This window comes from Eumetopias jubatus, unplaced genomic scaffold, assembly GCF_037043125.1.
Source record: "Eumetopias jubatus isolate StellerSeaLion01/CBP00866 unplaced genomic scaffold, mEumJub1_p1.0 scaffold_6, whole genome shotgun sequence".
Classification (NCBI taxonomy): Eukaryota; Metazoa; Chordata; class Mammalia; order Carnivora; family Otariidae; genus Eumetopias; species Eumetopias jubatus.
In genome coordinates this window covers 96,649,372-96,665,879 of record NW_028274812.1, presented here as the reverse complement: position 1 = coordinate 96,665,879, position 16,508 = coordinate 96,649,372, and the positions used below count along the sequence as shown (strand labels likewise).

Below are 16,508 nucleotides of genomic sequence, written 5' to 3'. Positions count from 1 at the left end.
TCAGAGAAAGGAAAATGTTTTTCCTTAGGTGAGAAACTGAAAGTAGAGGTACCTTGAAAAAGGAAAACCAACTAGTGGCTTGTAGAAGGAAATCTGTTTAGCTTATTTGTAATATGTATGTGAATTATGATGCAATTAATGTCACTTTGGATGTAAAATGTATGTCATATTGAGTAATGGTAGTGGAAATGAGTAAATGCAAAAATGGTGATTGATGTGGATCAAAAAAAAAATTCATTACAGAATTCTAACTGATCTTGATTTCCTTCCTTTCGAATACCCAGATACCTCTCATCACTGCACGAATGGACATTTGAAAGTGCTGTTGTCAGATGCTTGCAATCATGGAAACCTCATCAATGTTGTCCTCACTGAATGATGAGTGTAAGTCAGACAATTACATTGAGCCTCACTACAAGGAATGGTATCGAGTAGCCATTGATGTACTAATTGAACATGGGTTAGAAGCATACCAAGAATTTCTTGCCAAGGAACGAGTATCAGACTTTCTAGCTGAGGAAGAAATTAATTATATTCTGAAAAACGTCCAGAAAGTTGCACAAAGTACAGCACATGGCACTGATAACTCCTACGATGATACATCATCTTCAGGGACTTACTGGCCCATTGAATCGGATGTGGAAGCTCCAAATCTTGACTTAGGCTGGCCGTATGTGATGCCGGGACTCTTAGGGGGCACCCATATAGACCTCCTCTTTCATCCACCAAGAGCACAATTACTTACAATTAAGGAAACTATTCGGAAGATGATCAAAGAAGCAAGAAAGGTAATATTTTCCATTACTAAATGAAATTTTTCTTTTAAGTGAAAAATTTTTTTTTCATCTAAGTAGAGTTGACACACAATGTTATATTAGTTTCATGTGTATAACAGGGATTCAACAAGTCTGTACCTTATCTGGTGCTCACCACAAGTGTAGTAACCGTCTGTCATCATACAACACTATTATAATACCATTGACTACATTCCCTGTGTTGTACCTTTCATCCCCATGACTTATTCATTCCACTCGAAGTGAAAAATATGAAATATGTGGAAAATGCACCATAGTAGTATAACAGATATGCATGTTAAAAGAATCTCTGTATGTGTAGACCATGCCTATTATTCTCAGAAGATATGCATGTGAACACATAGGAGGGTTGTACTTCCCATATCTTGTATTTAACAGAGTGGTTAGGTCCCTGCTACAGGAGATTTCCTTCTTTTAATGTACCTTCTTCTCCCTTTGAAGACTAAGGTATATGAATTGGCAACAAGATGATGTGATACATTCCTTGAGTTCAAAGCACTTATATTTTCCTTAATCTCTGAAAGGAAATGTGTTATTGGTAAATCTGGTGAAATTTGTTTTGTACTCAAAAGGACTGAGCCCTAATTCTTGCTCTGGACCTAGTTTATGCTGTTAAATAAACCGTAGATTTACTTATTAATTTCCTCAGTTGTGTGGAAATGGTATAAAATCAGGCATGACAATGTAAAATTCTGAGGTAAGGTCCTGAGCTACTTAGCATTTTAAGGCCTCTGTGTTCATTATTAAATATTTATATTGGCTTATAAATCTCAGAAATTCTATTTTAGAGCTCAAAAAAAAAACTAGAAATTTTCTTTTAATCAAATAAAAGTTGTTGAGTGTTTTCTAGGTACTTAACACCATGATAGACAATTTTGAGATTACAACAAAATTACCTAAGCTCTCTTTTGAACTCAATCTAGAGTTTTAAAAATGAATGGATAAGGAGTTATGATTTTTCACTATAAACCATCTATTTCTTACAGATGCCATTAATATAGAAGTGTAGATCTAAAAGGGACCTGAGGATCCACACATACATGACATTGCTTTGTTTCATGTCACCAAGACGCAGAAATGCTCCAGAAGCTTGCTTTTATGGAGTACAGAAATATAAGACCCTTGAAATTCTCAGTGACATTATAGTTTGCAAGATAGGCAACTAAAAGCCTCCCAATCATGTTAGGGAACCACAATGTTCTGAGGCTAATGTCAAATGTAGGCTTTGCAAAAGTAAGGTGACTTTTTTTTCCCCTATACCTTTTGAACTCAAATAACCTGGCATTTAGCCATGAACTTAGCAGTATTACATGAAAGTAAGTACTAATCTATTCCATTTGTTAAAAATTAGCTATAAAATCAGGCAATGGTAGGTGTCCAAACTTATTGAATTAAACTGTCAGTTCAATTTTCTGGATTGAACCATGAGTATTTTTTATTTTATTTTATTTTTTAAAATTTAATTTATTTAACAGAGAGAAATAGAGCAAAGCGGGGGGTGGGGGCAGCAGAGGGAGAGGGAGAAGCAGGCTTCCTGCTGAACTGGGAGTCCAACATACAGGTCTCAATCCCAGGACCCTGGGATCATGACCTGAGCCAAAGGCAGATGCTTAACTGCCTGAGCCACCCAGGCACCCTGAGTATTTTTAATACTTTACTGTTTACTCCGTGGACACATCATACAATTGTATTTTGTAAAACAACAGAACGAAAGTCAATATATATGAATCCTTGTAAAGGTAGAATAACAAATATCAGGTACTATAACATTTGCTCATTTTTGTTTCAGGAGACAGTATGTTTTTGAACTGTAATAGTAACTGAAAATTTAGAACATCAGTGAAGATTAATATTATGGTAAACCTTGTTATGAATTCATGAGCCTACATCACAGCTAGTTTCCTTTGGAGCATTGCATTTCTGTGATGCAAAATGAAATTCAGGAGATATCATAAGTTCTTGGGCTAGCACTCACTGGAAACTACTGAACATTCGTCATGACTGCTTGATGTGTTTTTCTTTCTTTCTAATGTGGCAGCTATTTATTTAGTGAGCCTCTGAAAGTAATATCCTCTGCCTGGTCATTGTCTGCTGGGAACTTCCACTTGCACTGGCAAGATGAGGAAAGTGAAGTACATACTGTAAACAGTGGTCTTATGGTCTGCTTCTCTTCCACAAAATCAAAATGGCATGAAATAAGAAAGAGAATTCTACCTTTATTGGGTTTTGTGTGTACATACCCAAGCTAAATTCAAAGAAAGAGAATTATTTGAACCTTGTGCATTTGAGTATAAATCAAACCACATAACATAGTGTTTTGTTTTCCAAAAGTGTTGGAGAATGTTTTAATTTCTACTGGGATGCATTAAATATTGAGGTTAAGTGGTGTGTGTATATAATACACACACACACACACACACACACGTAATGTGTAATTCTCTAGTCTTTTGGAAATATCTTTGTGTGTCACTATGTCTACTTAAAGATTTTAGAAGGATACAATACTCCAGAAAAGAAAAAGTTATTGAACCCGTTTTTTACAAAATGTTACACTATTTAGCCCACAACTGGACAAGGTCTTATGAAAAAATTTAAAATAAGAAGAGCAAATATTATTTTGAAGTAAAAGCTAATCAGAACACATTGTAGATTCAGTGTGATTTTCATGACTATCATTACTCAGGATAAGTCAGGTTCTTAATAATCTCTGGAGTCAAAGGAAGCTTATTAGTTATCAGGGTCAACTTTCTGTTTTCAAACTATTTTCAGAAGACATTCTCTTTATTGGATAACTCAATGAATTGTCATGGCATTATGAAGAGAAGGCATTTTTTCCATAAAGTGTTTGAATAATGTATATTTTAATGAATAGAATGAATTTTCTTGCCTTCATATTTCTTAGGGAGATTCTTTAGGTAATCAACATTACGAAACTGTTGAGATATGAAGCCAAACAGGTAGGGCTAAGAACCAGCATAGCAGAACCCAAGAAAAGTGATCTCAGAGAATAATTTAAGTCCATTTTCACTGTTCTGTTTGCAATTGACAGAAGATACTTATAAAAAAAAAAAAAAGTCATATTATGGAAAAAAATCTTAATGAAAAGAATCCAAAAGCACTTTTCTTAGAGGTCCAAGCATTGGAAGTCTGACCACCAAATTAACCTTCTAGTCCCTTGAGAAAGGAAATAAAAATGATACTATATCATATCTATCTGTACTGGAAATACTTTGTTTTTAAATTTCACTGATTTATATGCTCTTGTTTCTGTCTCAAGTCACACAGTCTCTGAATGACTCTACTTTTATAAGCAAAATATAATCTTTATAGTATTTGAAAAATCCATGGATTTGTTTTTATTTACTCATTTTATTTTTGCCAGTTGTCACTCAGAAATTGTATAAAGTGGGCACCTGGGTAGCTCAGTCGGTTAAGGGTCTGCCTTCACTCAGGTCATGACCCCGGAGTCCTGGGATCAAGTCCCACATCTGGCTCCTTGCTCAGTGGAGTCTGCCGCTCCCTCTCCCTCTGCTGCACGCACTCTCTCTCTCTCCCTCTGTCAAAAAACAAACAAACCAACAACAACAAAAAAACCCCTTAAGTTGTATAGAGGTTTTTTGTTTTCCTGCTTTTTCCATTTGTTTGTTTTTCCTTTGTATGCTTATTTTGTTATTAGAGAATTTTCCTTTGGGAAAATCCAGTTAGAAATAACTTCTTACTTGTGCCCTAAGTGGGCCATATTTTTATTGACTGGCTCTTTTTTCTAACTCCTTCCTATTTTTCCCTATGTGGTTGCCATAATTATATTTGGGTGAACTTTATATAATCTGATAGCATCTAGCAAGACTTTTCCCAGGTAATTACTTGTCTCTTAAGAGGTGTTCCCAAGATGATATATGCATGTATTCCTAATTACTGTGAACACCTCTTATGAAAGTATCCTCTCTAATTACTTTAAAAAATCATCTTTCATTAAAGTAATTTTTCTTCTAGCCTCTCGGTGGATATCCATAAAGTTATGATTTCTGATAGTCTTGAATATGTGAATGCTTAACCAGAACGCTATTTTCATTTGTGCTAGCTGCTTCTGTGAGGTATGAATCTTACTCTTGTGAAATACGGACTCAAGAAGACACAGAAGCATGAATCTAGTGAGAATTAGGGCAGAGTAGTTCCTGAGGTGTTTTGTACTGCCTCTCCTGAGTCACTGCTGTTGGGTGCGGCTGATATGGCCTGGGGGGCTATTAGTAATACAGAGAAACATTAACCACCAATTGGCCCATGGCCACAACTGGGAAGGTGAACAGATGATGGGGCTTTTCCTGGGATTTACCTGGCATTACAAAGGTAGTACTAGACTAGAGGCTATATTATCAGGGGTCTACCACTAACCAGTTAGAGATTGAACAGGTCATTGCACCTCCCCAGGTATCTTCATTTATGTAGTAAAAGACAGGAAGCAAAGCCTTTCAGTGTTTTTTTTTTTTTTTTAATCTAATGTTCCTGTCCAGATCTCTAATAGTGCTTCCCAATTCAAGATTATTTCAATATGTTATACTCCTTGCTGAATTAGTCCATTAGATGAATAATTTTTTGTGTGTTACAGTGTGTCACTTCCATCTGCATGACTTTGCGATCATATCCTTCCCAGCAAAGTGATATTGATGTATTTATCAGTGCCTTTATTAGGCTAGGATCATCATTGCCCTGATGTTCCCGATTTTTATTAAGAATTTCCTCTCTGCCCTCCCTGTTGCAACTCTCACTGTGAATACTTTCATTGAACTTGAGTCAAAATTAGTTTTTTCCAGGAAATGTTTTTTTGTGTAGTCAGATTTAATGACATTTTTTATCCTGTGACATTAATTTGAATACCTCTTCTCTAAAATATATTACATGTTCATATATATATATATACACACATATACACACACACACATTGTGTATATGTGTCAGAGAGAGAGAGAGGTATCTTGTTAAAATTGCTGTGCTAACTGTTGTTGTGTCTGTAGGGGAATCCACTTTCTCCACTGAGCTCCTGGTGCTATACAGAGAGGTAACACATTCCACATTCTTCCCAGTTCATTTACCTACTCCCTTCTTCTACTGTTAGCAGTAACTCTGATGATACTAAGTATACAGTTTTTAACACAATTACTTGAGGGGAGAGGAAAGAAGGCACCATGCAGGCACTCGGACCTTATTGCAGGATCAGGTTATGGGCTTCCTTAGTTGACTTGAAAACTTGTATGGACAAAACACTGTAGCTTCTCTCTCTCTTTTTGAATTACCCAAATTCAAATATGCTCTTTTTTAAAGGGGCTTCAGGGAATGGTATGAAGGCTCTGAATCTTGGAGTCAGTTAGGGCTGGGTTGAATCCCCCAGTTCAAATAGCTGTTTGTATTACCTATTATACTACAACCTCTCTGAGCTTTATTTTTCCCATCTGTAAAATGGCGATGCTAATACTCCATGGGCTCCTTGTGAGGATGGAGTTGAGATAGTTGACGTGTCAAACATGACACATACCACACATTTATTTATTGATTTATTTTAAATATTTATTTGTCAGAGAGAGAGAGCACAAGCAGGGGGAGTGGCAGGCAGAGGGAGAAGCAGGCTCCCCACCCAGCAAGGAGCCCAATACCGGACTCCATCCCAGGATGTCAGGATCCCAGGACCTGAGCTGAAGGCAGACACCTAAGTGACTGAGCCACCCAGGCGCCCAGACTCAGATCCCTTTAGAGCCAAGCTAGAAAAATAACGCTGTAGAGGGGAAGAAGGCATGTGGTATTCCAGCAGGGAGTGAAAAGAACATGGGCAAAGGGAAAATAACTTGACTTTGTAGGCATTCTTGTTTAAAATGTAATAAATGAAACATACCTTGCAGCTAAATGAGATAAACTGAGGACCTCAAGTGCACACTGAGGCATCTTATCAAAAGTTAACTTTCATGAGAATAAGAGGATATAACTGTCCTTTACTTATCTGCCTTCTAATGAGATGTAAAATGTAATGGCGGTTGACAGATGAATGGATAAAGAAGATGTGGTATAGGGGCGCCTGGGTGGCTCAGTTGGTTAAGCGACTGCCTTCAGCTCAGGTCATGATCTCAGGGTCCTGGGATCGAGCCCCGCATCGGGCTCCCTGCTCGGCGGGAAGCCTGCTTCTCCCTCTGACCCTCCCCCTGCTTGTGTTCCCTCTCTCGCTGTCTCTCTCTCTGTGTCAATTAAATAAATAAATAAAATCTTTAAAAAAAAAAAAAAGATGTGGTATATATACACAATGGAATATTATGCAGCCATCAAAAGGAATGAGATCTTGCCATTTGCAACAACGTGGATGGAACTGGAGGGTGTTATGCTGAGTGAAATAAGTCAATCAGAGAAAGACATGTATCACATGACCTCACTGATATGAGGAATTCTTAATCTCAGGAAACAAACTGAGGGTTGCTGGAGTGGTTGGGGGTGGGAGGGATGGGGTGGCTGGGTGATAGACATTGGGGAGGGTATGTGCTACGGTGAGCGCTGTGAATTGTGCAAGACTGTTGAATCACAGATCTACTTCTGAAACAAATAACGCAACATATTTTAAGAAAAAAAAAAGATAACAGGAGAGGAAGAAAAGGGGAGTATGTCGGGGGGAGACAAACCATGAGAGATGATGGACTCTGAAAAACAAACTGAGGGTTCTAGAGGGGAGGGGGGTAGGGGGATGGGTTAGCCTGGTGATGGGTATTGAGGAGGGCACGTTCTGCATGGAGCACTGGGTGTTATGAACAAACAATGAATCATGGAACACTGCACCAAAAACTAATGATGTAATATATGGTGATTAACATAACAATAAAAAAATTAAAAAAAATGTAATGGCGGTTTGCTGCGGGAGCCCTTTTGAGATGATGAGGGCTGTAACACCAGACTGACATTTTGTATTTAAAGGATTCTGCCTGCCCTTCTGTAGTTGCCACAGATTCATCATGTGGTGTATACTTTTATATTAATTATTTTTTTTAAACTAGTCACTCTTCATATTGAGAAAAAATTGTTGCTTTTATCATCAGGACTAAAAGTGGGATCTGGTTTTGAGTAATGGATTTATATTATTTAATCTAGTAACAGTATCAGGTAATATTTACTGAGCGTGTACGTGTCAGGCACTGTGCTAAGTACTTTATGTGTATTACCTTAAAGTGACCTTCACAGCTACCCTGTGAATTATGTACTTTTTATCACCCATATTTTACTGATGGATAATCTGCTTTTTTTGTGATGGATATGCCTCCAAAGTGATCATAATTGGAAAGTAGTGATGACAGCCTATTCCTAAATGAAGGTATTAGAAGATATGGTTGAGAGGCTCTAGGATTAAAACTAGATGGTGGAGATGTAGAAGCACTGGTTTCTAAATGAACCACGTAGAAAGCCATTGTGGGGTTGCTATTAGAGGTCACAGTAACCTATCTGCCACTGACAGAAGGTTGTGATTAAGTTGATGAGATGTAGCATCTAGGAGGCAGACTACATCAGGAGGCACTAAAAAGAAATGGGATCTCTTGAGTTTAAATGCAGGGGAAACTTGAAGAAGTAAGTAAAGGGGCAGTCAGATAATGAGGTTGTCCTTTGGTCTCTTCAGGCTTCAGCTGTGAGGGGGGAATCAGTCAGTCTTTGGCCAACCTTATGGGTAAGAAATATGACAGGGTGTTCATTCATTCAAGCAAATATTTAATGCCTACTGTATGCCAGGTACTGTTCTAAATTCTATGGATACATAAGAGGGTAAAATACATAGGAAACCCTGCCTTTGAATGGAGCTTACATACAAATGAGGTAGATAATAAGCATAATAAATGAGGAGTGGTATGGAGAAAAAGAAAACAAAGCACAAATATGGTTGGGTCAGGAGGATTGAGAGTGGTGGTGGTGTTAGTCTGCATTTTAAATAGGGTGCTCAGAGTATACCTCATCAGGAAAGCGACAGTTGAGGGAAGAGGAAATGAGACACGCATCTCTTTGCGGCAGAGCGGGCTAAACATAGGGTAAGCTTTAGGGCAGGAACATGGCTTCCTGTTTGTTAGAGGATGCCATTAAGGATGCCAGTTGCTGGACCCAGGAAACAGGGGAGATGCATAGGTGGGTTCAGAGAAGTAACATGGAGGGCCGCATGAGCTATTATAAGGATCTTGGCTTATACTCTATGTAAAATAAGGAGCCACTGGAGAATTTTGAGCAAAAGAAAGACAATCAATGTGAAATATGCTGTATTAAAGGATACGTCTGGCTGCAATATTGAAAATTGACTATAGGGCTCAAGAATAAGCACATCAGAGGCTCTGAAAATAATTCAAGTATGAGATGATATATTAAATGGTCGGGGTGGCAGCAGTGATGGTTAGTTTTTGGACATATTTTGAAGACCGTAAATGTGGGTATGAGATAAGTTAAAGAATATGAAATTACTCCAAAAGTTTTGGCCTGAGCAATTGGAATGATGGCATTGTCATTTGAGGGTGGTGTCAGTCATCAGAGAGTTGGAATCAGGAAGCACAGAGGCCTGGAAGTTCCTATTTTCACCACTTCCCCAGGATGGTTGACCAGTAACCTAGCCACCAAGACCTACAGACACGTCTGAGTAGACATTAGGGATCGCATTTGAATCCAAACACAGACTGGACTTGGAGATCAGTCCTGATCCTGAGGGCATAGGTGAGGGATGGAAAGTAACTTAGGTAAGATTCGGGTACAAAGTAATGGGGCGAATGGAGTGAGAGATAAGAAGACTGACTGGCTGGATGCTGACCCAGGACCTGATAAAGCAGGAACTTACATAACTTGCTGAGACGTGGAACCTCCCAAAGGCAATTATTTAGCAACTCTCACATGCTGGGTCAGATGAGTGAAAGACAGAATAAGACGCTGGGAAGTTGTCACTTGGGAGGTCACTGTTTTCACAAATCATTTGGGTGTATAAATTTGGCATTTTCAGATAGTAGGGAATGTGGAGTGAGGAGAGTGGGTTTGAAAAAAAGGAAGGCATGGGTTGGGGGGAGAGGTAGATTGAGATCCAGTTGTGGAGGTCTTTGAAATCAGTTCAGTGGTTATGGCTGGTAGGAGGTCATGAAATAGGAAAAAATACAGGACAGTGATAAGGAAATAAAATCTAGATATTTTCTTCCCTGTAAGAGAAGTAGATGGATAGAGAAGTGTATGTGCGCAAAAGGGTATGTGTATGCATTTTAACACCTTCTGTAGATCTCTGAAATAGGATGTTTATATGTAATATACTTGAGATCATACTTGAAATTATGTATAAAAATTTGTCTCCTACTTTTTTCACTTAGGATTTTTCCCATAATAAAATAATTGATTTCCTGTACTGATAAGCAATGGCTTCACAAAGCAGGAACAGTGGGAGCTGCCTGCCCTGGATGCAGGTAATAAGGAAGTTCATTATCTCTAGGGAATTTATAACAACAATAAGATTTACTAAAAGGCAGCCTGGTTTTTATTATACCATATGCTGGCAGTTGTAAATAATGTCACGGATGATATGCTGCTCCTCACCAGGGCAGATCCCTGCTCCCCCCACCTATCCTTACCCCTTCTATCATTCCTCGGTACACCAGCGCTGATATGACGAGACTCTCATGGTAATATTCCTTTAGAAAGGAACAAAGCTTCATAACTGTTTTTGTGTAATCATTAAATACTCCATAATTAGTTGACTCACAAAGCTTTAAAAGCAGAAAAAAATCAGTACACGTTTTTTTCGCAAACCAACACTTTCCTTTGGACTGTATTAACTTCTTATTAATAATCACCTTTCAGTTTCCCCCTTAAGAATTCAAACAGGTATTTTAAACAAGTAAATAAATGTGAAAAGCAAAAACAGTGCCGTTTGGCTAAATATCAATCCAATATGTGCTACTGGAAAATCCGTAATCGTGGAAAAAAAAAAATCAGTATCTGTCATAGTGGTGCCTGCTGAAATCCTGGAGCAGTTACTGAAAAAAATAAAAACAATAAAGAATCATGAACCATGTAGTCTTTTTACAAAGGGGCGGTTGGAAATTGAGAGAATCCGAAAGTCTGAAGTCACCCCACTGATGAATAACTGTTAAGACAAAGAGTATTCAGGCTTCTCAATTTCCCTTACCAGACTTTTTTTTTTTTTTTAAGATTTTATTCATTTGAGAGAGAGAGCATGTGCACATGAGCAGGGGTGGGGGGAGGGGAGCAGAGGGAGAGGGGACAAATAGACTCAGCACTGAGCAAGGAGCCCAGTGTGGGGCTCAATCCCATGACCTCAAGATCATGACCTGAGCCAAAATCAAGAGTTAGACACTCAACTGACTGAGCCACCCAGGTGCCCATCCATTGATCAGACTTTTATGTTATGTTGCTTCTCTACTGGGAAAGAGAAGTAAATTTCTCAACAACATCAGTAATATCTAATGTTCATTGAATGGCAGGTGCCAGGCAGGGTTCTAGGCTCTTTGAATGTATTAACATATTCATAACCACTCTCTAAGGTAGATAGCTCTGTTGCCTCCTTTCAGAGGTGAGAACAAAGAGGTTAAATAACTTTTATGCTAGGATTTAGAAGTAGGAAATGGCCATGCTGGTATTTGAGCCCTGGCAGGGGGTCCAAACAGAACACATAACCATCAGTATTACCTCTGATAGACCATTCCATTTGGTACTATGTAGACCAACTGAACTCTCACCATGCTTTTGTGCAGGTATTGTCACATTTGATTCCTGCCTATCTACCAGATGAAGTCCAACTCAGTAGGCATATATGAGGCTCTTCGTGTGTCCTTTTGTGTTTTATCTTCTTCCTCCTTCCGTCACCTTAAACTCCAGTTTTATTGAATTGGCATTTTCTGGACATTCCATGGCAACTTATTCCTTCTTAATTTTGTAATGGTTATTTCCCTACTTGAAGAAACCTTTTCTGTATTGTCTCCTGTCCAGTTTTTAAAAATCCATGTTAATGATGAGTCACCTCCTATGACATTGCCACTTTGTACTTGTCCTTTGATTTTAGATGAGCTATATTCTCCATTCTGTCATAGGGTTCAAGATTCTTATTCTTTTCTTTCTTTAAAAAAAAAAACTGGGTTATTTTCAAGATTAGATTCGTATTTTTAATTGAAATATAATTAACATACAATGTCTTAGTTTCAGGTATACAGCATATTGATTCAACAGTTTATACATTGCTCAATGCTCACCATGATAAATATGGTTACCATCTATCACGATGCAACGTTATTTTTTTAAATTGATTTGTAATCTTTTTCTTTGCTGCATATGAATTCTTTGTTAGATACATATATTGCATATATCTTCTATGGCTTACTTTTTCACCCTGGTAATGGTATTTTTTTGATAAATAGAAGTTCTTCATTTTAACATAGCCCAATCTTTTATCTTAAGGTTAGCTATTTCAGAGTTTCTTGGAGGAAATATTCGCCTATCCTTAGATTTATTGGCTTTTAGAAGTTTTATTTTATCTTTCATATTTGGGTATACAAATCCTTTCAGTATTGATTTATATGTATGATATGAGGTCAGGGTCCGTGTTTATGTTTGTGTGAAGATCTAGTTGACCCAGCACCTTTAATTGGCAAATCATCCTTTCCATGCTGTACTACCAGTGTCACTAGTGCCCTAAATCACGTAACCACTTACATATACTGGTATATTTCTGGTCTCTGTTCTGAAGATCTATTTTCTATCCTTGTGCAAAGACCAAACTATTTTAGTTACCATAGCTTTATAGTAAATCTCTTTGTTTAGTAGTATAAGTCCTCTGTTGTTTTCTGTTGTTGTTTTTTTCCTCCCAGTATTGCCCTGGCTATTTTTGTAGGAATTTTAAAATCAATTAAAAAAAAATCTGAGATTTTCATTGACATTATGTAGAATAGTTTGAAAAGAATTGGACTTTATAATATTGAATCATCCAATCCATGAACAAGGTATATCCCTTCTTGATACCCTAAAAGTTTTTTGTTCTAAATTTTTTTTTGTTTTCTTTACTAGTATATAGAATTCTGTGCGTGTGTGTGTGTGTGTGTGTGTGTGTGTGTGTGTGTGTTGACTTGGGCCCAATGACTTGATAAATTCACTTACTCAATCCAGTACTTTGTATATAGATTATTTGGAATTTTCTACCTATATCATATCTATAAATAATGAGTTTTCTCATTTAATTTTCAAAGTTTTTGATTACCTTATTACATTGCTAGGTCTTCCATTACAATGTTGGATATAACATGAAACATGAACAGTGCTCACTATGGAATTTTTTCTTAAACTCAATTGTAAAGCCAACTGACTTTTAATGTTTTTTTAAAGATAATGTGTTTTTTCTATTTTAAGATTTTCTTCTCTCATTTTCAGTGGCTTTAATATGATGTAACTACACGAGTATGTGTTTTTCATTTTTTTTTTTTTTTTCTCTTGGGCATAGTAAAGCCTCTTGAGTCTGTGTCTTAATGTCTTCCTATTGTTTAAATATCTCAGCTGGCATCTCTTCAAATATTGCTCTGCCTTATTCTATTTCTCCTCTTCTAGGAATTCTAATTAGAGGTATGACATACATCTTTGTTTCTTTATTTAAAACATCCCATATAAATTTCATACTCATTTTTGTAATTTCCATAACTTTCTCTGTACTTCATTCTGGGTATTTTCTGTATAGTTATCCTTAAGTTACTGTCCCTTCTTCATTTGAGTATTATTTACTATTAAACTCATCCATTGAGTTCTTAATTTTGGTATTGGTATTTTTCAGTCATGTAATTCTTGAATGCCTAAATAACAGTTACTTTAAAGTCTGTTTATGATAATACCAATATCTGGATCACCTATAGGTCTGTTTCTGTTGTTTGTTTTTTCTCTTGGTGTTTGTTCATTTGGTTCTGTCTTATGTGCTTGGGATTTTTTGATTGAATGCTGAATATTTAGTATAAAAAATTGCAGAGGTAATCTCCTTTAGACAGGATTTAGTTTTCTGTGGGTCGACAGCTAAAGTAAGATTAGATCCTCTTATTCCTGATAGGGATTGAGATATAGTGAGGCTGAGATTTAGTCTTTCAGAATAGTGGTCTATCTCCAGTTTTCCCTTACTCTTAGGGTAACACTTGTGGGATTTCCTTTAAACACTGAAGGTGTTTACAGGGGCCTCTTTCTTAGAAGAATTTGAACTCCAGTGATTGTCAAAAACATTCTTAAGCTTTTCCCCCTCTTACCAACTTCCTTCTGTTTGGTTTCTTACCCTTTTACTCAGTGAGAAATTTAGGATTTGGCAGGTGTCTTAAGGGCAATACCACAAGGAATCTTGAGTTCACTTTATTGTGATTCCCTTTGCTCTGTGACAAGGGGTTATTGAGTCCTTTCTGCCTTTGTGGTACTGGCCTCCAGTTTTGTTTGTTTTCTCTATCCCTCTGAGATTGCTGGAAGGTCTTCACCATATCTTACCTTGCTACCAGTGCCTTGCTCTGAATTGGCAAATGTGTTAAGTGTTAGGTGAAAAAGTGGCAGGAAAAATTTGTCTTACTTTGTTATTTCTCTTCTATCTATGATCTTGGCCCCACAAATACTGGCTGCCTTATTTTTTTCCTGGACCTTATTTCCAGTAGGAGAGTTGGTCTAATAAAATTATCATTAGAGAAGTCCCTTTTGTTTTATTTTGAATGCATTAGGATGATTAAATATCACAAAATCTGTAGGTGAATTTAAGAAAAAAATAGCACACATATCAGACATATATTAAAGGAGTTTAAAATAAAAACCATTGATAGTATTCACTTCAGCAGCACATATACTAAAATTGGAATGATACAGAGAAGATTAGCATGGTCCCTGTGCAAGAATGACACGTAGATTCATGAAGCATTCCATAATTTTGCTGGATGGGGGATGGGTCTTAAGGAAGGCATTTGTTGTGATGAACACTGGGATGTTATATGTAAGTGATGAATCACGGAATTCTACTCCTGAAATCAATATTGCACTGTATGTTAACTAACCAAAATTTAAATAAAAATTTTTAAAAATGATAAGCTATCACTATTTAAATGTTTAGAAAAAATATTTAGAATTTATGTCTAGTACAAAAATATAGATATAGACTAGTTTTATTTTATTCTTCTTTTGAGCATTTCCAACATTTTTATGAATGGAAACCATCCTGTGTCTTATTTTAACTTCTCATGCCCTTACTTTGTCATCATTTCTCTGTATAATGCATGTCATGAAACTCATTATTTTAACCATTATTCCAAGAAACTTTGTATACAAGCTACAGATGATAAATTCTTGTGTTTAGAGTACTACTCAAAATAGTATACATGTGAGAATATGTTTAGGTATAGATATGCTACCTATGTAAGGATGGACATTCATGTGTATACATAAGGGGATAGGTACGGACTTCAAGTTTTGCATGTTTAAAATATTAGAGACCTGGAAGTCCCTGAAAAACACTTACAGATGTTTAACTGGGAAACTTAATAGGGCTTACGTGCTCTTAGGTTTAAAGTCTTAAAAAAGTAACTGTGTGTCACAAATATCATATACAGCCATATATAATTTAGTAATAATACTTTATATATATAACTTATATTTTAACTGTTTCAGTTAAACTTATTTTTTTAAACAAAAGTATATAATGCCATAATCTATTCAAAACACGAAGATGAAAGCAACCCCGAGTGAAACCAAAAACAAGCATTTTATAGCATTATGTCCTTCACAGTTGTGTTCTAGAAAACATGTTTGGGAAACTAATATTAATTTTTTTCAAGTGTATGTTTACTTCATCTTTTTTTCCAAAAACATTTGCCACATTCAAACAGTAAATGTATTCATTGAGCCAAGTATACTAACCTCTCTCTCTTTGTAAGTTACATTCCAAATAGTTTATTTCAGTTAACAGTCCAATTTAAAAAAACATGCAGCTCATTCCTAAAATAAAAGATTGCCCTGTCAGCTGCCACTTTATGTTTTTGTAAAAGTAGACCAATTCTGATTCAATCAACATAGCTTTTAGGATTTATTTACATAGTTTCACAGTAGCAAAATCCCTGGAGCTCAAAGTCACAGAATTCCCAGAGCTTACTTTCACATAAGTATGTCCGTCCACACTGTTTTATTTTTATTTTTTATTCTTTGGTTTATTTAAATTAATAATTCCAGTATAGTAAATACAGTGTTTTTTTTATTTTTTAAATTTTATTTTGTTATGTTAATCACCATACATTCCATCATTAGGTTTTGATGTAGTGTTGCATGATTCATTGTTTGCGTATAACACCCAGTGCTCCATCCTGGTGATGGGTATTAAAGAGGGCACGTATTGAATGGAGCACACTGTTTTATTTTTAAAGGTGATATCAAAGAAATTGAGAGGTCAAACAATTATTTAAAATAATATTTCAGGAAATGTGACCCAGAGAATGCACTCACTTGTTACTCGTGTTACTCCCCTCAACAGCAGAAGTAAAAAAAAAAGTCCATTTTTTTGCCCTGGTTACTGAAGAGACTGGTACAGATTGTTAAAACTATGTAAAAATATACTCAACTCATGTGGTCATATTGACTGAGAAGAAACAGTGATAAAATTTTTTTTAATTATCATTTTATGATAATTTTATTTCATTTATCATGGGGCTTAACATT

At 36.4% G+C, this 16,508-nt stretch overlaps 1 protein-coding gene and 1 non-coding gene across 2 annotated transcripts in view; both read left to right on the top strand.

Moving 5' to 3' along the window:
• The first annotated feature begins 332 nt into the window (after positions 1 to 332).
• The window catches only part of SACK1B (scaffolding CK1 anchoring protein B), a 62,344-nt gene continuing 46,168 nt past the window's right edge, over positions 333 to 16,508 (top strand). Inside the window, exon 1 of the mRNA XM_028097507.1 lies at positions 333 to 788. Within this exon, the coding sequence (XP_027953308.1) occupies positions 333 to 788 (456 nt within the window). The remainder of the gene's footprint in view (positions 789 to 16,508) is intronic.
• On the top strand, positions 14,629 to 14,735 carry LOC114204682 (U6 spliceosomal RNA). Its single transcript, XR_003608209.1, has one exon. It is a non-coding gene; the product is annotated as a U6 spliceosomal RNA (small nuclear RNA).